The following is a 22123-nucleotide window of genomic DNA, read 5'->3' as shown; positions in this document are numbered from 1 at the left end:
GCAGACGGAACTGTAGCTTCCCAACACTGTAGCCATTACAAACTATGCAGATACGCTCAGGGCCGCCATCAGGGCATGACGGCCGTGACTGGCGTATGGGGCCCGGTGAGCAGAGGGGGCCCGCATCGGGCCCCCTCTTATCTGCTCACCGGGCCCCTACCGGCAGCCGCAGGCTAACCGGGCCCTTAGCGCCGACGCTGCAGCTGTTTAAAGCTATTGACGTGCGGGCGCGGGCCCGCACGTCAATAGTTAACAGCCGCGGCGCCGCCAGCCAATCTGAGGCTGGCAGGCGCTGACGTCAGCCGCAGCGTGCGTGCATGTCGCCGGCGTCTGACATCATTGTCAGTCGCCGGCGAGTGCATGCACGCTGCAGCTGCGTGGAGACTTCGCCCGCCGCAGGAGCGCGGCAGGTAAGAAGAACTTCTTTTTTTTTTTTTTAGAGTGGCGATCCGGGGGCCCAAGGAAGAACGCTGGACAGAGATGGGGCAGAGTGCTGGACAGAGATGGGGCAGAGTGCTGGGCAGAGTGCTGGACAGAGATGGGGCAGAGCGCTGGACAGAGATGGGGCAGAGCGCTGGACAGAGATGGGGCAGAGCGCTGGGCAGAGATGGGGCAGAGTGCTGGGCAGAGTGCTGGGAAGAGATGGGGCAGAGTGCTGGACAGAGATGGGGCAGAGTGCTGGACAGAGATGGGGCAGAGTGCTGGACAGAGATGGGGCAGAGCGCTGGACAGAGATGGGGCAGAGCGCTGGACAGAGATGGGGCAGAGCGCTGGACAGAGATGGGGCAGAGCGCTGGACAGAGATGGGGCAGAGCGCTGGACAGAGATGGGGCAGAGTGCTGGGAAGAGATGGGGCAGAGTGCTGGGCAGAGATGGGGCAGAGTGCTGGGCAGAGTGCTGGGAAGAGATGGGGCAGAGTGCTGGGCAGAGATGGGGCAGAGTGCTGGGAAGAGATGGGGCAGAGTGCTGGGCAGAGATGGGGCAGAGTGCTGGGCAGAGTGCTGGGAAGAGATGGGGCAGAGTGCTGGACAGAGATGGGGCAGAGGGCTGGACAGAGATGGGGCAGAGCGCTGGAGAGAGATGGGGCAGAGCGCTGGACAGAGATGGGGCAGAGCGCTGGACAGAGATGGGGCAGAGCGCTGGACAGAGATGGGGCAGAGCGCTGGACAGAGATGGGGCAGAGTGCTGGGAAGAGATGGGGCAGAGTGCTGGGCAGAGATGGGGCAGAGTGCTGGGCAGAGTGCTGGGAAGAGATGGGGCAGAGTGCTGGACAGAGATGGGGCAGAGGGCTGGACAGAGATGGGGCAGAGCGCTGGACAGAGATGGGGCAGAGCGCTGGACAGAGATGGGGCAGAGCGCTGGACAGAGATGGGGCAGAGCGCTGGACAGAGATGGGGCAGAGCGCTGGACAGAGATGGGGCAGAGCGCTGGACAGAGATGGGGCAGAGCGCTGGACAGAGATGGGGCAGAGCGCTGGACAGAGATGGGGCAGAGCGCTGGACAGAGATGGGGCAGAGCGCTGGACAGAGATGGGGCAGAGCGCTGGACAGAGATGGGGCAGAGCGCTGGACAGAGATGGGGCAGAGCGCTGGACAGAGATGGGGCAGAGCGCTGGACAGAGATGGGGCAGAGCGCTGGACAGAGATGGGGCAGAGCGCTGGACAGAGATGGGGCAGAGCGCTGGACAGAGATGGGGCAGAGCGCTGGACAGAGATGGGGCAGAGCGCTGGACAGAGATGGGGCAGAGCGCTGGGCAGAGATGGGGCAGAGCGCTGGGCAGAACGCTGGACAGAGATGGGGCAGAGCGCTGGACAGAGATGGGGCAGAGCGCAGGACAGAGATGGGGCAGAGCGCTGGACAGAGATGGGGCAGAGTGCTGGGCAGAGATGGGGCAGAGTGCTGGACAGAGATGGGGCAGAGTGCTGGACAGAGATGGGGCAGAGCGCTGGACAGAGATGGGGCAGAGCGCTGGACAGAGATGGGGCAGAGCGCTGGACAGAGATGGGGCAGGATTGGACACAGATGGGGCAGAGTGCTGAACACAGATGGGGTAGAGTGCTGGACACAGATGGGGCAGGATTGGAAACAGATGGGGCAGAGTGCTGGACACAGATGGGGCAGAGTGCTGGACACAGATGGGGCAGGATTGGAAACAGATGGGGCAGAATGGAGACAGATGGGGCAGGATTGGAGACAGATGGGGCAGGATGGATACGATGGGGCAGGATGGGGAGATCATATGGGGCAGAATGGATACTCATGAGGGCAGGATGGGAGAACATATGGCTGGAGCCTGCAATGAGACACACGGGGGCTAGGATGGCGAATATTACCATAGGGGCTAATTAAGGGATATTATTATTGCAGTGATGTATTTATTTTATTTTTTGAGTATACTGTTTTAAATGGGGGGAGGTCCTGTTACTGTGCAGAGTGATACTATGTCACCTTCTTTATGTGGTGTAATGTAGAGGCTGTGAAAATTAAGTAATGTATTCTGCAAGTGGAACTCGAGATAACTGTTATTTCCTGCAGAGACGAGTCCTGGCTGGAAGAAATGATGGCGGTCTGTGCTGGATGAAAGATGAAGGACTTCACCTAGAGACGTCACTGGTGAGTCAGTGTTAACTATACACTGACACTATACACTGTATACTATATACAGAGCTCCTGTGTATAATGTCACCGGTGATCACTGTATTACCTGTACACAGACACTGCTTACTAATTACAGATCTCCTGTGTATAATGGCACTGATGGTGATAGTATTGTGGTTGTTTTTTTTTATTACTGATCAGTATTGTAGTATTCAGTCACTATGTGGTGGTAATATGCGGTCTGGTCATGGTGTTGTGGTATTTGTTCCTTGTATTTTATATTATTCGATCACTGTGGTGGTAATATGTCATCTGGTCATAGTGTTGTGGTATTTGTTCCTTGTATGTAGTATTATAGGTCATTTTAAAAATTGAAAAATAAATAAAAATATACCTAAATTGTATTGCATATTTTAACAAATATTTAGTAGGTTACAGTACAGTAGGGCCCGGCCAAAAGTGTCTACCGTGTTCTGGTGGCGGCTTAAAAAATCTTTTGGCCAAAACAAAAGCTGTCGGCTATATGTGTGATCTGGTGATGGGAACTGTTAATGTGTGATAGGTGAGAAGTGGAGATTTTCCAAGAGATAGCGGTGGGACTGTGGACAGTTCGAGGGGTGGAGCCTGGAGGCGGGGCTGGGGTGGAGCCTGGGCGGAGTCTCAAGGGGGCCCCGAAAATTTTGCCAGTATGGGGCCCCAAAATTTCTAGTGGCAGCCCTGGATACGCTAGTCAGGAAGTCCATTCCCAGGCACTTCCAACACACAGGCCCTCAGACCATGGCCTCACCATGTGCTTCCAGGAATCCAGTCCACTCCAGGACATTCCAACACAGACCATCCAGGACTTTACACACTGACCATTCCGGTCCATACACTCTGAACATGTGACCTAAACCCTGGTCACATTATGTACCTGTAACCTCCATAGGTGGGAGGTGTGTGTGTGGTTAGCCAGCCCCGCCCAGCTCTCCAACTAACCCTGAAAGCCTCCCTTTTAACTATACAAATACTTGTGGGACTACAGGTCCCAGAACAACAATACTAAGGCTTACAGCCTCCCTCTGCGACACATACCAACCATTTACAATTATGCCGAACACTGTTTCATTATTACCATTACAGATACGCCTCCAAGCATATCCTGAGGAGCACATACAGCGCCCCCTGGTTGTAATATGGGCCATTTCATCACACAAGGTAAAAAGATGTTTAATAAATCAATAATATAAGTGAAAAAACTGTGATATCTTATTAGAGAAATGTTTCTTTCCAACAACCATTTTACCAGTCAAATTTTCCTTTCTCCTCCACAGATATTCAGTCGCCTCAAAAATTGCTTGAAATCTATCGTAAACCGGTCTGCAATGCGGGTTAAAAATGACACCTGCTGTCTATAAGGCCTCACTCACACTATTGTATAATACGACCAAGTGCTCGCCAATGTTTTATCGGACAGCACTCAATGTTATACCATGGGGCTGTGCAGATCTGCGAGCACTTTCTTAAAGGGACACTGTCACCTGAATTTGGAGGGAACAATCTTCAGCCATGGAGGCGGGGTTTTGGGGTTTTTGATTCACCCTTTCCTTACCCGCTGGCTGCATGCTGGCTGCAATATTGGATTGAAGTTCATTCTCTGTCCTCCATAGTACACACCTGCGCAAGGCAATATTACCTTGCGCAGGCATGTACTACGGAGGACAGAGAATGAACTTCAATCCAATATTGCAGCCAGCATGCAGCCAGCGGGTAAGGAAAGGGTGAATCAAAAACCCCCAAACCCCGCCTCCATGGCTGAAGATTGTTCCCTCCAAATTCAGGTGACAGTGTCCCTTTAAGCCAATTCAGCATGAGAAAACAACTGCAGCATACTGAGAGTGTCTCCGATATTCGAATATACGGGTGCATGAGGAACATCGGACTGCACTCAGATGTCATCCAAGTGCAGTCTGTAAGCTCAGAGAGGAGAAATTAAAGGGAACCTGTCACCCCCCAGGGCCTATTAAGGTAAAAGAGCCTCCTTCAGCAGCACAAAGGCTGCATTCTGTGAAGTTGGCTCTTATGTTTAGTATCCATATGAATGCTGAAATAATCACTCATATAAATTTTGCGCCATACCTGTGTTGCGTCAGGGAGGTATGATTTCTCAGGTTCCCTTTAAGTTCGCCATCTTCTCCACACCTGTGCTGTGATTCTCTCAAGCACACTCAGAGGACACTTGGATCAAACTCAGAGTTTGAGCTGAGTGTCATTCGCATAATCGGCCCGATTCTCTCACGAGAGAATATACGACAATGTATGAAAGCTATGTAGAGTGGAGGAAGGGGAACAAGAGGGGCAAAAAGCTAAAGAACACAAGGTAAAATGATGAGATACTGTACCTTCCAATGCACAGAGAAAACACTAATAAAGATGCGGGAACCCCCTAACGGCCAGAAATCATGTTATTCCTAATGTTCACACACAACAGCTTATTCTGAAGTGCTTGGCTGGCTAAACTCCTGAAGTAAGCAGTCAGCCAATGCCCTGACACACTGCTGGGGTCAAAACCTGACATTGGAAGTCTGTCCTGGGGCATCTACTGTAGGATAAGAACCCCGAGAAAGCAGTCAGCCAATCCCTGACACACTGCTGGGGGGTCACAGCCTGACATTGGAAGTCTGTCCTGGGGCATCTACTGTAGGATCGGAACCCTGAGTAAGCAGTCAGCCAATCCCTGACACACTGCTGGGGGTCACAGCCTGACATGGGAAGTCTGTCCTGGGGCATCTACTGTAGGATCGGAACCCCGAGTAAGCAGTCAGCCAATCCCTGACACACTGCTGGGGGTCACAGCCTGACATTGGAAGTCTGTCCTGGGGCATCTACTGTAGGATCGGAACCCCGAGAAAGCAGTCAGCCAATCCCTGACACACTGCTGGGGGGTCACAGCCTGACATTGGAAGTCTGTCCTGGGGCATCTACTGTAGGATCGGAACCCTGAGTAAGCAGTCAGCCAATCCCTGACACACTGCTGGGGGTCACAGCCTGACATTGGAAGTCTGTCCTGAGCCATCTACTGTAGGATCGGAACCCTGAGTAAGCAGTCAGCCAATCCCTGACACACTGATGGGGGGTCACAGCCTGACATGGGAAGTCTGTCCTGGGGCATCTACTGTAGGATCGGTACCTCGAGTAAGCAGTCAGCCAATCCCTGACACACTGCTGGGGTCAGAGCCTAACATGGGAAGTCTGTCCTAGGGCATCTACTGTAGGATCGGAACCCCGAGTAAGCAGTCAGCCAATCCCTGACACACTGCTGGGGGTCACAGCCTAACATGGGAAGTCTGTCCTGGGACATCTACTGTAGGATCGGAGCCCCGAGTAAGCAGTCAGCCAATCCCTGACACAATGCTGGGGTCACAGCCTGACATGGGAAGTCTGTCCTGGTTCATCTACCGTAGGATCGGTACCCCGAGTAAGCAGTCAGCCAATCCCTGAGACAGTGCTGGGGTCACAACAAGACATGGGATGCCAGTCCTGTGTGGAATATGACCAGAAGTGACCCAGAACCGCCCGGGTCAAAAGCCTGACATGGGAAGTCTGTCCTGGGGCATCTACTGTAGGATCGGTACCCCGAGCTGATAAAGCTGCTGTAACAGGAGGTTAGATAACGCCCGGAAATACATCTATTTTATCCTTGGAAAACCCAATTAATGATTTTATCAATATCCATAATTCACACATAAATGACACGCAAATCACAATTTTTTTTTTAAGTACCCTACAGACTAGTTCTCAAGTGTTTAACCTCATTTTTATGTGTGAAGTTAGCTGAATCCAAGATCGTTTGTTCTCTACTTACGTCGGGAATACAGTTTTAATGGGAAAATCGTTGAAATTTGTTGCATATACTGTTACCGAAGGAAAACAAAAAGTGAAATAAATGTAATTGTGTGCATTCAAGACAAGCCCTATCCGTATGAGCCATTATGCATGCCCCATGAGCTATGTGACAATTATACCCATTCTAGGGATCTCATGCCCCATGATGTCAGGGAACCAGTAACTAAAATCTGTTTTTGCCTTTCCAAACTTGCTAGTCAATGAATTCCAGTCATCCACTGATTTGTATGGCCAGCATGTGACACCACATTGCCACTGCAGCGTCTTAACAAAACAGCCTTTGTAATAACTATTTGATTCCAACTGTCTCCTGGAGTGTTAGGGTCCATTTTTACTGCACGATTAGCATGAACGAGTATTCCTAGAAATGCTAATTTCACGATAACTGCACAGCCTAAACAAGCTGCTGATCAATCAACAAGCCAGCAAAATGCTTGTTCGTCAGGTGAAATGATCTTCTGTGCTGTACAACAGATCATGCTTCCTGGAAATGCATTGTCCTGCTGAAAAAAGATGCGGACTCTGCGCCCGAGCCCATAGCAAACAGGAGGAGGTAGCACAGTGGCTCAGTGTTGGGGTCCTGGGTTCAAAGGACAGACTGTGAGCCCCACTGGGGACAGTGCGAACAATGTTTATAAAGCGTTGTTGAATTAATGGTTCTATATAAGCGAGTAAAATAAATAAACAAACCTTACACGTACCTATACGTCTAAGGTTGAAAAGGGGTTAACAATGCAATGTCCATCTTCAAGACTGTTAGCAATTGTTAGAAGTTATCAACTTTTGAATCAGGTCATATGTAGGATAAGAAAGAGTAGGCGTGCTTAAAGGGACACTGTCACCTGAATTTGGAGGGAACAATCTTCAGCCATGGAGGCGGGGTTTTTGTGTGTTTGATTCACCCTTTCCTTACCCGCTGGCTGCATGCTGGCTGCAATATTGGATTGAAGTTCATTCTCTGTCCTCCATAGTACACGCCTGCGCAAGGCAAGATTGCACCTGTGCACATGCTGCGGAAAAAAACGCGCGGAAACCCAGCGATTTACATTCCGCAGCAAATCACTTCTTTGTGCGTTTTCCACAACGGATTTACAACTGCCCTTATGTTAAACCGCAGTTGTAAATCCGCAGTGGAAACCGCAGGAAAACCGCGGAAAATCCGCGGTTAATCCGCGATAAATCCACAGCGGTTTTCCACTGCGGATTTATCAAATCTGCTGGAATCCGCTGCGGAAAAATCCACAGTGAACCCAGACTACGTGTGCACATAGCCTTAGGGAGTCGGGAGGAGTCGGGACTAAATGTAATATCAGCCCTTTTCAGGGTAGGTTACAGCAGTTCATAGCACTGTTTGCCAGGCAGGTCTGTGCCAGTGCTGTGCAAGTGTTTGTCACAGCATTTGGTGTAATCTAGCTCAGCCAATCCTTTTGGGATAGTAGCATTGTCTGATAGTCATCTGAGTAGCCCGCCTGTGAAGCTAGCTACACCTCCTGTGTATCTCTATTTTCACTGCATCTAATCCAGTTATTAGTTTTGGGCCTAGTACCACAGTTTGGCCACTTAGTTCTGCTCGGTTTTCATCCATCGGTTGTTGTGCCAACAACTACAGATACAGAGTTGCCAATTAGTTAAGCACGAAAATGAGTGGCAAAAGGCCTGCTGCTGGTGGAAAGGGGAATAGGGGTGTTGGAAAGGGAAAAAAAAGGTTGTGTCCCTTGGGGTAGGTGGTAAAGCAACAGTAACATCTGCAGAAGAAAGACCATCTTCCAGCCAAAGTAAGATGTCGACTTCTTTTCGTGGACAATCTGATATGATGCCGCTACAAGACCATCGCTACAAGCAACACCAAAAATTCCAGATGAGGCACAAAAACAGCAGGTGCTTGAACGGATATCAAGTGCTCATTCAAGTGGGCTCTCCTCCATGTCAACTTCAACATCACAACTACTCCAGTCCTCAGAGTTGTCACCCCAATCGCACTTGCTTCCTCACAGCTCCCAAGTCTCCAGCTGCCCGTCTGAGCATGGGGTAACACACATGGTTGAGTATGTAGAGTTGTTTACGCATACTATAGCCTGGAAATCAGAGGTCTTCTCCAGAGCTTCTGTAAATCCAGACGAGGAAATGATCTGCAGTGATGCCCAGAATCTTTGCGAGTCAGATGCAGGCCCAGATGAAGAAGGTTCTGAGCATAATGTAGACCCTCGTTCCGAAACTGTAACTCCTGTTGGTGGAGACAATGAGGAAGATGATGATGAGACCGAGATGCCTGATTGGAACGCAAACTTGACTTTTCGGTCAGGGCAGGAAGAAGTTGGCTCTGAGGACGACAGGTGTGAGAACACACAGGATGATGATGACGAGGTTGTAGACCCCAATTACTGTCAACCCCCAGTCCGCCAGTCCATGAGGTCAGCAGAGGAGATGGAGGAGGATGCTAGAGATGAGTCTGACGACGAGGTAACAATGCGCCTTCCTGGACACAGGAAAGAAATATATCTTGGTACCTTCCTGGACAGAGATGGAGTACTGGAATCACGAACTACATCCTCAACCCCAACTGTGCCTCAGACCAGAAGTCGTGGTGGCTCTTCAGGTCACACGGGCTCTAAGCCTTGCATAGTCTGGGCATTTTTTGACGTCGCAAAGGATGACCCAACTCATGTTGTCTGTAAGATTTGTCAACACAATCTCAGTAGAGGCCAAAAAATCACTAGCTTGAGTACTTCATGCATGAACCGTCACATGGATATGACGCATACGTTGCATTGGGAAGCTCACTGTGCTACAATGCGGCCTAGTGGGCCGGGTCAACCACCGTCTGCCCAATCAAGTGCATCCGCGTCCTCTTCATCCTCTGTGACTGTGGGGACAGCAGTCGCACATGGTTTTGGATGCAGACCTTCCACCTCTTTACCCGCAACAGCCAGTGTGATTGGTAGGTCATCAGGACATTTGCAAGTGGAAACACCTGCTGGTGTTGAGCGCTCTCCGACATCGACACCACATTTTGATCAAGGCAGCATAACATCTCCGCCTGCATCTTCCTCATAGACCAGCAGTTTGCCGGGGACACCCTACTCAACTTCGTCTAAGCACGGCAGCCAGCCCTCAGTCCCTCAGATGTGGACAAGTAAAAGACCATTTCCTTCTAGCCATCACAAAGCTAAGAAGTTGAATTTCTCCATCTGCAAGCTGTTGGCTACAGAAATGCTGCCTTTCTGCCTGGTGGACACAGAGGATTTTCGAGATCTTATGTCCGTCGCAGTGCCCCAGTACCAGATGCCCAGTCGCCACTACTTCTCAAAGAAAGCTGTGCCTGCGCTACACCAGCATGTCGCACACAACATCACCGCTTCTTTGAGAAACTCTGTGTGTCTCAGGGTGCATTTTACCACAGACACTTGGACGAGTAGACATGAACAGGGGCATTACATGTCGGTGACTGGACACTAGGTAACTACGGCGACATCAGGAGAAGGGGCTGCTGTCCAAGTCTTGCCGTCACCACGAGTTGCTCGTCGATCCTCTGTATCTAGAAGTTCCTCCACTGCTTCTGCCTCCTCAACCTCCTCTCAGTCCTCCACCTGCACCCAAAGCCTGTCTGGTAATGCCACCCGCTTTGTAACTGCGCAGAAGGAATCCTGCACACCTCCTCACTATGCTGTCACCAGGGCTCAACGGCATCAGGCAGTGTTTACATTGAAATGTCTGGGAAATGTGAGTCACACAGCTGAGAAGTTGTGGTCAGCTCTGGAGACCGAGTTCCATCAATGGTTGTCTCCACTCAACCTGCAGCCAGGGAAGGCTGTGTGCGACAATGCTGCAAAACTGGGTGCAGCCCTTCGCCGGGGCAATGTCACACACGTGCCTTGTATGGCTCACGTTTTGAACCTGGTTGTCCAGCAATTTTTATCCCACTATCCCGGACTAGATGGGCTTCTGCAGAGGGCACGGTCGTTGTGTGCTCACTTCCGCCGTTTGCATCCCGCAGCTCGACGACTTGCATCTCTACAGAAGTCGTTGGGCCTGCCAGTTCACCGGCTGAAATGCGATGTGCCCACACGGTGGAATTCAACTCTGCACATGTTGCAGCGACTGTGGCAGCACTGACGAGCCCTGACGCAAAACGTTATGATGTATAGCCTGGGCCAACGAGATCAAGAGGTGGGGCAAATCACGCTGCAGGAGTGGTCTCAGATCAGGGACCTATGCACAGTTTTGAAATAGCGACGAAGATGTTTAGTGCTGACGATGCCATTATCAGCATGACCATTCCGGTGATTTACATGCTGGAGCACACCTTACACAGTGTTTGGAGTCAGGTGGTGGAACAAGAGGAGGAGGAGGAGGAACAGGAGGAGTCGTATGCGGAAGGGATCATATCTCCAAGGTCAAGAAGGTTGGCAGCACCAAGGCGGCTGGCATTGGAGGCTGGCGGAGAGGGATTACCGAGGGCGCGTGGTAGCAGCCAAACTGTTGAGGAAGGTGCAGGAGGCAAGGAAGAAGTGGAGGACGAACTGGCGCTGGGCATGGAAGACTCATCAGATGAGGGAGACCTTGATCAAATTTCTGTTGTGCGAGGTTGGGGGGAGAGGGCTGATGAAGGAAGCATGATTCTCACCTCGCCACCACCAAGACAGCAAGGACTTGGTCCTCCTGGATGCGCAAGACACATGAGTGCCATCTTGCTGCACTACCTGCAACATGACCCTCGGATTGTCAGAATCCAAAGTAATGCCGACTACTGGGTTGCCACACTCTTAGATCCCCGGTACAAAAGCAAATTTGGCAAAATAATTCCTGCCATAAAGGGATTCACGCATGCAGGAGTATCATCAGAGACTGTTACAGAATCTAACATCTGCTTTTCCACAAAACACCAGTGGTGCACGTAGTCAATCTCTGAGTTCTAACTTGCCAACCGTGGGACTATCGAGTCATCACTCAAACCGTAACAATAACATCGTATCTGGTGGTAACAGCAATTTTTTCCAATCGTTTCAAGATTTTTTTAGACCATCCTTTGCAAGGCCACAGAAGACAAGAAGTCTGACGCACAGCCAATGCCTAGAGAGGATGGTACAAGAGTATCTCCAAGTTAACATCGATGCCATGACTATGGAACTGGACCCTTGCTCATTTTTAGCTTCCAATCTTGAAAAATGGCCTGAGCTCGCCACTCACGCCTTGGAGATCTTGTCGTGCCCCGCAGCCAGCGTTCTCTCTAAACTTGTGTTCAGCGCTGCTGGTGGTGTGCTGACAGATAAGCGCACGCGACTGTCCAGTGACAATGTAGACAGACTAACGTTCATCAAGATGAACAAATCCTGCATCAGCAGGGACTTTTCTACCCCTGTGTCATCTTAGGGAGACTAAAAGCTTGATGATTTTTGAAAATCACCTCACCAACCGTTTTAAAAAACTGTGGTGAAATTGATGCCACTTAAGTGGTGTCTGTGGCCAAATTTTTGGAAAAAATGGAGACTCTATTTAGTCCCCTTGCTGAGTTTTACATGACGTTGCCATCGTCAATTCCAGGTGGGTGGGGTCGTCTGCAGAGTGGTTTCCTCATACTATGGCCTGGGATTCAGAGGTCTGTTCCAAAGCTTCAGTGTCTGCTAGTCAGCAGAGTAGCCCAGCCACCCACCGCCTGTTTACCTAAGTACCATTTTAAACTGCATCTAGCCCAGGAAATCCTTTTGGGCCTAGTAGAATTTGGTGCTACTCAGCAGAGTACAGCACCCATGAAGCAAGCTACACCGCCTTCTTTCTTTCTCAATCTAACCCCTCGGCTCTGGGGTGTCCACTCTCCCTCCATCTCTCTCCTTCTCTCAGGTGGACTACCGCGTGTTTTCACACTGTGGCGAATCTTTTGGGCCCAGGCATAAGAAGTCGTCGAGGTAATGGATAATATGTGCCACCTTACAAACGTCCATGACGACACATTCGAGGAAGCAACTAAACGCCTCAAATAGTGAGCAGCATATGGAGCACCCCATGGGCAAACAGCAATCTATGTAGTATGCTCCTTCACAGAAGCAGCCCAATTGGAGGACACTATTCGGAGGCACAGGTAGTAACCGGAAAGCCCCCTCAATTTCTGTTTTGGCCATTAGGGTGCCCCTTACCAACTTCTTGACCCGCCTGATTGCCTCGTCAAAGGAGGTACAGAACATAGTACTGTACTTGGTTCCGCATCGATGTTGTCGTTTACTGACCTGCCCCTTGGATATGACAAATGGTGGATTAGTCTGAATGTATTGGGTTCATTTTTTGGCACAACTCCCAACGGGGGTACCACTACGTCTTCTAAGGAAAGTGTTCTGAATGGACCCGCCGCCATTCTACCTAAAGATATTTCTTTTTTTATTTTTTTTGTCAAGACGTCTGGGTGTTGGTAGAGTGAGTTTAGATTTTTACTCCAGCCTTTCTTGATTTTAGAAGGGCATGACATGCCTATATCTGTGTCTCCTCCTCCTTTTACTCCTCCACCTCTTTTCTTTTCGCATAACTATATGTAGTTGTGACTTTTCCATGTGTTTGTTGTGTCTTCTCAGCAGTTTGTCAGCTTTTGGACACCTTTTAAGGTGTTTTCTATATGTTTTTTCATGTGTTTGTATGTGTTTGTGTTTGCCTGCCATTGATTTCAATGGGGTTCAACGGTGTTCGTCGAACATTTCGTCGAACACGTCCCTGTTCGACGAACCGAACCAAACCCGAACACTAGGGAGGTGGCTCAACACTACTAGAGAGTTGTCTGGATGAGGAGATGATGAGTCGGATGCATAACATGAATGTATTTTGCAAGCCTCACCCTGATCATGGCATAATTACAGTGACTGCAGTGTTCATTACTCCAAGTTCATTCCTCTGCTAACAAGACACAGGTAATCAATACTCTATTTCTTGTGACAATTGCTGTTCTGTTAGGAATTACTTTAATTATTCCAAAGCCAGTCTTCACTGTAAAGGTACCGTCTCACAGTGGCACTTTGGTCGCTACGACGGCACGATCCGTGACGTTCCAGCGATATCCTTACGGTCTCGCTGTGTCTGACACGCTACTGCGATCAGGGACCCCGCTGAGAATCGTACGTCGTAGCAGATCGTTTGAAACTTTCTTTCGTCGTCAAGTGTCCTGCTGTGGCGGCATGATCGCATCGTGTAACAAAGGTGTGCACGATATTGTATACGATGTGCGCATAGTAACCAACAGCTTCTACATCGCAAACACGTCATGAAATTATCGCTCCAGCATCGTGCATTGCGAAGTGTGACCGCAGTCTACGACACTGGAGCGATAATGGAGCGATGCTGGAGCGTCACGGATCGTGCCGTCGTAGCGACTAAAGTGCCACTGTGAGACGGTACCTTTAGATGCCCCTACAACCATCGCAAGAACTAAACCACTGCTACTGCCATACTGCCCAATGGAGAATTTACATTACATGCAAACAAATACGTCATATGGAAACAGACATTTACAAACGGAAAACGTTTCCCAAGTCAAGAATAATTTGATTAAGTCACTGTTTTTAAAAAACGCTGACCATCATAAAGAGCAAACAGCTGTATAATGTGCCTCTACTGCCGCAAAATCATCACTAGAATAGGAAGCAGGAGATAAAGCAACAATAAGGCCGGCGTCACACACAGCGTAAAACAATACGGTCCGTATATTACGGCCGTAATACGCTGAAAAGTCCCGAAAAAAGTGGTCCGTAGCTCCTCCGTAGGCAGGGTGTGTCAGCGTTTTTTGCGCATGGCATCCTCCGTATGTAATCCGTATGGCATCCGTACTGCGTGGTTTTCTCGCAGGCTAGCAAAACCAACATACCGCTATAGAAGTGATCCATGTGTCCCAAAAAGAAAAGAAAATATATATATACTGTCCATATATATATACTGTCTATATATATATATATATATATATATATATATATATATATATATATATATATATATATATATATGTCAGTAGACACATATATTAGAGAGAAAAGCCGGTAATTCAGTGCGGTGTACAGTAAAATCACACTGACAGCTTACAGTAGAATAGGTAGAATAAATGTGTACACATAGAATAGGTATATATATATATATATATGTCAGTGAGACACATATATGTATATATATAAATATTTATTCCAGCGCTATACAGCTTGAAAGCCGGTAATTCAATTACCGGCTTTTTCTTTCTCCTTCCTAAAACCCGACATGATTTGAGACATGGTTTACATACAGTAAACCATGTCTTCTCTCCATTTTTTTTGCAGATTCCACACTACTAATGTCAGTAGTGTGTATCTGCAAAATTTGGCCGTTCTAGCTCTTAAAATAAAGGGTTAAATGGCGGAAAAAATTGGCGTGGGCTCCCGCGCAATTTTCTCCGCCAGAGTAGTAAAGCCAGTGACTGAGGGCAGATATTAATAGCCTGGAGAGGGTCCATGGTTATTGGCTCCCCCCTGGCTAAAAATATCTGCCCCCAGCCACCCCAGAAAAGGCACATCTGGAAGATGCGCCTATTCTGGCACTTGGCCACTCTCTTCCCATTCCCGTGTAGCGGTGGGATATGGGGTAATGAAGGGTTAATGCCACCTTGCTATTGTAAGGGGACATTAAGCCTAATTAATAATGGAGAGGCGTCAATTATGACACCTATCCATTATTAATCCAATTGTAGTGAAGGGTTAAATAAAACACAAACACATTATTTAAAATTATTTTAATGAAATAAAAACAATGGGTGTTGCAGTATTTTATTCAACGCCCAATCCAGTCACTGAAGACCCTCGTTCTGTGAGTAAAAAAACATAATAAACCAACAATATACTTACCCTCCGCAGATCTGTAACGTCCAACGATGTAAATCCTTCTGAAGGGGTTAAAACATTTTGCAGCAAGGAGCTGTGCTAATGCAGGCTGCTCCTCGCTGCAAAACCCCAGGGAATGAGGCTAAAAATAGATCAATGATCTATATTTAGCTTCATTTGCGGTGAGGCGCCCTCTGCTGGCTGTTCATAGATCGTGGGAAATTACCTAGAAAGCTCCCTGGCTCCCTGCCCAGTGACGTATTATATTGCCCAGCCACGTATGTCACAGGTTAAAAAATAAAAAATAAACATACTCACCTAACGATCCGTGGGCCCCTTGTAGTTGAATATACTCATCATTCTGGTCGCTGCTCCTCAGGGTCCTGTCTCTCGGCCTCCTAGGATCCAACGGCGCTGTGTCGATGGGCGCGCGGTTGCCGCCATCTTCCATTCCCAGGAAGCTTTGCGAAATTACCCAGATGACTTAGCGGTCTCGTGAGACCGCTAGGTCTTCTGGGTAATTTCGCAAAGCATCACTGGGAAAGGAAGATGGCGGCAGGCGCGAGCGCCTCAGCGGACAATGGAGGGTGAGTATAGCAGGTTTTTTGTTTTTTTTAACATTACTTTTTTTACTATTGATGCCGCATAGGCAGCATCAATAGTAAAAGGTTGGGGACACACAGGGTTAATAGTGGCGGTAACTGAGTGCGTTACCCGTGGCATAACGCGGTCCGTTACCGCCGGCATTAACCCTGTGTTAGCGGTGACCGGAGGAGAGTATGGAGCGGGCGCCGGGGACACTGCGGGGAGTACGGAGAGGGCGCCGAGGACACTGCGGGGAGTATGGAGCGGGCGCCGGCCACTGACTGCGGGGAATAAGGAGCTGTCGCTGATTGGTCGTGGCTGTTTTGCGGCGACCAATCAGTGACTTGGATTTCCATGATAGACAGACGCCACGACCAATGAATATCCGTGACAGACAGACAGACAGAAGGACAGACGGAAGTACCCCTTAGACAATTATATAGTAGATAGCAAAAAACTGATGTGTGAAAGGGACCTAAGCTCCAGTTCTCTCACTTCCTCTGGATGTATGTGATTGATTCGAAGGCGGGGAGAGTGAATCCAGCACTGATTGTCCACAGGTATTGCGTGACAATCTCACACAATCCCAGGGACAGCCAATGCCAACATCGGTGGAAGGGCACTGGCACGGGAGGTGAGAATAGGTGTTATTTTACAAGGGGGAAAAATAGGGATTGAGAAGCGAAAGTTGTCTACCACTCGGACTACTTTAAAACAATATTTATGATAGAGAGGTCTCTATATCTACAGCTGTGGCAAAAATTAAGAGACCACCACATCAAAACTCTGTCATGTGCAGCCCAATCTCCAGGCCTGAACCCCAATGAAAACCTCTGGAATGTAATCAAGAGGATGATGGATAGTCACAAGCCATCAAACAAAGAAGAACTGCTTTAGGCTATGTTCACACGCTGCGGATTTTGCTGCGGGTCCGCAGCAGTTTCCCATGTATTTACAGTATCATTTAAACCTATGGTTAACGTAATCCGCACTGCACATGCTGTGGAAAAAAACGCATGGAAACGCAGCGGTTTACATTCCACAGCATGTCAATTCTTTGTGCGGACTCCGCAGCGGTTTTACACCTGCTCCATAATAGAAAACCGCAGGTGTAAAACTGCAGTGGAATCCGCACAAAAACCGCGGTAAATCAGCAGGAAATCCGCAGGTAAAAAGCAGTGCCTTTTACCTGCAGTTTTCACAAATCCGCTGCGGAAAAATCCGCAGACCTCAGGAATACGTGTGCACATACCCTAAATATTTGCTCCAGAAGCAGTGTGAAAGACTGGTGGAAAGCATGCCAAGACGCATGAAAGCTGTGATTATATAAATCATGGTTATTCCACAAAATATTGATTTCTGAACTCTTCCTGAGTTAAAACATTAGAATTGTTGTTTCTAAATGATTATGAACTTGTTTTTTTTTTTCATTATTTGAGGTCTGAAAGCACTGTGTTTTTTTGTTTTTTATTTTACCTTTTTTTCTTTTGTAGAAAAAAAAATATAAAATTTATTGCTTGGAAATTCGGAGACATGTTGTCAGAAGTTTATAGACACACACACACACACACACGAATAAAGAAAACAAGGATACAATGATATGGCAATCTTTTAGCCAAATTTTACTCTCAACACAACAAAGAACACAGACCACTAGTTGAATCTTGGTAATTTTTCCATTTCATTTGAAAAAATTATGGTACCTAATTAAGAAATTGATGGCAGTAACACATCTAAAAAAAATAAATTAAAAAAAATTATGAAAATTGTGGAAAAAGCCAAAAAAAAAAAAAAAAGTTCCCCAACATAAAATATCCCACAATCTACACGATATATCATCAAAAGATTATGGAGAAATCCATGCCAACGTTTAATATTGGATGGTCGTGATCTACGAGCCCTCAGGTGGCACTGCATTAATAACAGGCATGATTTGGTAGTGTAAACCACTGCAAGGGCTCAGGAATTCTTCCCAAAATCATTGTCTGTGTACACAGTTCGCCGTGTAATCCACAAATGCAAGTTAAAACTAACATGTAAGGAAGAAGCCATATATCGCAAACGCTGCAATTTTCTCTGGGCCATAGCTCATTTAACCCCTTCACGACATGCGCCGTACTAGTACTGCGCATGCCGTGAATCCCCCTTTGATGTGGGCTCCGGCGGTGAGCCCACATCAAAGTCACGACATGTCAGCTGTTTTGTACAGCTGACATGTGCGCGCAATAGCGGCGGGTGAAATCGCTATTCACCCGCCGCTATTAACCTGTTAAATGCCGCTGTCAAACACAGACAGCGGCATTTAACTACTGCATCCGGCCGGGCGGCCGGAAATTACGTCATCGCCGACCCCCGTCACATGATCGGGGGTCGGCGATGCATGAGGAAGGTAACCATAGAGGTCCTTGAGACCTCTATGGTTACTGATGAAGGCCTGCTGTGAGCGCCCCCCTGTGGTCGGCGCTCACAGCACACCTGCATTTCAGCTACATAGCAGCGATCTGATGATCGCTGCTAGGGTTGAGCGAAACGGATCGTTCATTTTCAAAAGTCGCCGACTTTTGGCCGATCCCTGTGTGTGAGAGAGAGAGAGAGAGAGAGAGAGAGAGAGAGAGAGAGAGAGAGAGAGAGAGAGAGAGAGAGAGAGAGAGAGAGAGAGAGAGAGAGAGAGAGACTTTTGAGATAGTCGGGTTTCGCGAAACCCGGCTCGACCCTAAAAAAGTCAAGGTCGCTCAACCCTAATCTCTGCTATGTAGCAGAGCCGATCAGGCTATGCCAGCTTCTAGCCTCCCATGGAGGCTATTGAAGCATGGCACAAGTAAAAAAAAATTGTTTTTAACCCCTTTCTGCCATTAGACGTACTATTGCGTCCGTACTATTGCGTCAAAGATGATCGCGATGTGACGGCGGTACAGGGAAGCACCGCGCAGGGAGGGGGCTCCCTGCGGGCTTCCCTGAGCCCCCCGCAGCAACGCGATGTGATCGCGTTGCTGCGAGGGTCTCACCTCCCTCCCTGCTCCCTCCAGCCCCGGATCCAAGATGGCCGCGGATCCGGGTCCTGCAGGGAGGGAGGTGGCTTCACAGAGCCTGCTCAGAGCAGGCACTGTGAAGCAGCCTGCACTCCTATCAGATCAGTGATCTGACAGAGTGCTGTGCAAACTGTCAGATCACTGATCTGTGATGTCCCCCCCTGGGACAAAGTAAAAAAGTAAAAAAAAAAAATTTCAAATGTGTAAAAAAAAATAAAAAAAAATATTCCAAAATAATGAAAAAAAAAAAAAAAAATTATTCCCATAAATACATTTCTTTATCTAAATAAAAAAAAAAAAACAATAAAAGTACACATATTTAGTATCGCCGCGTCCGTAACGGCCCGACCTATAAAACTGGCCCACTAGTTAACCCCTTCAGTAAACACCGTAAGAAAAAAAAAAAAAAACGAGGCAAAAAACAACGCTTTATTATCATACCGCCGAACAAAAAGTGGAATAACACGCGATCAAAAAGACAGATATAACTAACCATGGTACCGCTGAAAACGTCATCTTGTCCCGCAAAAAACGAGCCGCCATACAGCATCATCAGCAAAAAAATAAAAAAGTTATAGTCCTGAGAATAAAGCGATGCAAAAATAATTATTTTTTCTATAAAATAGTTTTTATCGTATAAAAGCGCCAAAACATAAAAAAATGATATAAATGAGGTGTCGCTGTAATCGTACTGACCCGAAGAATAAAACTGCTTCATCAATTTTACCAAACGCGGAACGGTATAAACGCCTCCCCCAAAAGAAATTCATGAATAGCTGGTTTTTGGTCATTCTGCCTCACAAAAATCGGAATAAAAAGCGATCAAAAAATGTCACGTGCCCGAAAATGTTACCAATAAAAACATCAACTCGTCCCGCAAAAACCAAGACCTCACATGACTCTGTGGACCAGAATATAGAAAAATTATAGCTCTCAAAATGTGGTAACGCAAAAAATATTTTTTGCAATAAAAAGCGTCTTTCAGTGTGTGACGGCTGCCAATCATAAAAATCCGCTAAAAAACCCGCTATAAAAGTAAATCAAACCCCCCTTCATCACCCCCTTAGTTAGGGAAAAATTAAAAAAATGTATTTATTTCCATTTTCCCATTAGGGCTAGGGTTAGAGTTAGGGCTAGGGTTAGGGCTAGGGTTAGGGCTAGGGTTAGGGCTAGGGCTAGGGTTAGGGCTAGGGTTAGGGCTAGGGTTAGGGCTAGGGTTAGGGTTAGGGCTAGGGTTAGGGCTAGGGTTAGGGCTAGGGTTAGGGCTAGGGTTAGGGCTAGGGCTACAGTTTGGGTTGGGGCTAAAGTTACAGTTAGGGTTTAGATTACATTTACGGTTGGGAATAGGGTTGGGATTAGGGTTAGGGGTGTGTCAGGGTTAGAGGTGTGGTTAGGGTTACTGTTGGGATTAGGGTTAGGGATGTGTTTGGATTAGGGTTTCAGTTATAATTGGGGGGTTTCCACTGTTTAGGCACATCAGGGGCTCTCCAAACGCGACATGGCGTCCGATCTCAATTCCAGCCAATTCTGCGTTGAAAAAGTAAAACAGTGCTTCTTCCCTTCCGAGCTCTCCCGTGTGCCCAAACAGGGGTTTACCCCAACATATGGGGTATCAGCGTACTCAGGACAAATAGGACAACAACTTTTGGGGTCCAATTTCTCCTGCTACCCTTGGGAAAATACAAAACTCGGGGCTAAAACATATTTTTTGTGGGAAAAAAAAAGATTTTTTATTTTCACGGCTCTGCGTTATAAACTGTAGTGAAACACTTGGGGGTTCAAAGTTCTCACAACACATCTAGATTAGTTCCCTGGGGGGTCTAGTTTCCAATATGGGGTCACTTGTGGGGGGTTTCTACTGTTTAGGTACATTAGGGGTTCTGCAAACGCAATGTGACGTCTGCAGACCATTCCATCTAAGTCTGCATTCCAAATGGCGCTCCTTCCCTTCCGAGCTCTGCCATGCGCTCAAACGTTGGTTTCCCCCAACATACGGGGTATCAGCGTACTCAGGACAAATTGGACAACAACTTTTGGGGTCGAATTTCTCCTCTTACCCTCGGGAAAATACAAAACTGGGGGCTAAAAAATAATTTTGGGGGGAAAGATTTTTTTTTTTAATTTTCACGGCTCTGCGTTACAAACTGTAGTGAAACACTTGGGGGTTCAAAGCTATCACAACACATCTAGATGAGTTCCTTAGGGGGTCTAGTTTCCAAAATGGTGTCACTTGTGGGAGGTTTCTACTGTTTAGGTACATTAGGGGCTCTGCAAATGCAATGTGACACCTGCAGACCATTCCATCTAAGTCCTCATTCCAAATGGAGCTCCTTCCCTTCCGAGCCCTCCCATGCGCCCAAACAGTGGTTCCCCCCCACATATGGGGTATCAGCGCACTCAGGACAAATTGGACAACAACTTTTGGGGTCGAATTTCTCCTCTTACCCTCGGGAAAATACAAAACTGGGGGCTAAAAAATAATTTTGGGGGGAAAGATTTTTTTTTTTAATTTTCACGGCTCTGCGTTACAAACTGTAGTGAAACACTTGGGGGTTCAAAGCTATCACAACACATCTAGATGAGTTCCTTAGGGGGTCTAGTTTCCAAAATGGTGTCACTTGTGGGAGGTTTCTACTGTTTAGGTACATTAGGGGCTCTGCAAATGCAATGTGACACCTGCAGACCATTCCATCTAAGTCCTCATTGCAAATGGAGCTCCTTCCCTTCCGAGCCCTCCCATGCGCCCAAACAGTGGTTCCCCCCCACATATGGGGTATCGGCGCACTCAGGACAAATTGGACAACAAATTGTGGGGTCGAATTTCTCCTTTTACCCTCGGGAAAATACAAAACTGGGGGCTAAAAAATAATTTTTGTGGGAAAAAATTTTTGTTTTATTTTTACGGCTCTCCATTATAAACTTCTGTGAAGCCCTTGGTGGGTCAAAGCGCTCAGCACACATCTAGATAAGTTCCTAAGGGGGTCTACTTTCCAAAATGGTGTCACTTGTGGGGGGTTTCTACTGTTTAGGTACATTAGGGGCTCTGCAAACGCAATGTGACACCTGCAGACCATTCCATCTAAGTCTGCATTCAAATGGCACTCCTTCCCTTCTGAGCCCTCCCATGTGCCCAAACAGTGGTTCCCCCCACATATGGTGTATCATCGCACTCAGGACAAATTGGGCAACAAATTTTGGGGTCCAATTTCT

The 22123-nt window shown here is 47.8% G+C and overlaps 2 protein-coding genes across 5 annotated transcripts in view; one reads left to right on the top strand and one right to left on the bottom strand.

Annotated features, from left to right (window-relative positions):
• Positions 1-22123, bottom strand: part of ZMIZ1 (zinc finger MIZ-type containing 1) — an 816521-nt gene that overhangs the window by 755027 nt on the left and 39371 nt on the right. The window lies entirely within an intron of this gene.
• The window catches only part of LOC138666798 (uncharacterized), a 121833-nt gene continuing 108230 nt past the window's right edge, over positions 8521-22123 (top strand). The window contains exon 1 of the mRNA XM_069754971.1: positions 8521-8816. Coding sequence (XP_069611072.1) covers positions 8521-8816 — 296 coding nt within the window. The remainder of the gene's footprint in view (positions 8817-22123) is intronic.

Source organism: Ranitomeya imitator, chromosome 2, assembly GCF_032444005.1.
Source record: "Ranitomeya imitator isolate aRanImi1 chromosome 2, aRanImi1.pri, whole genome shotgun sequence".
NCBI lineage: Eukaryota > Metazoa > Chordata > Amphibia > Anura > Dendrobatidae > Ranitomeya > Ranitomeya imitator.
Note: the sequence above shows the minus strand (reverse complement) of the source record. Positions and strands in the feature narration are given on the sequence as shown.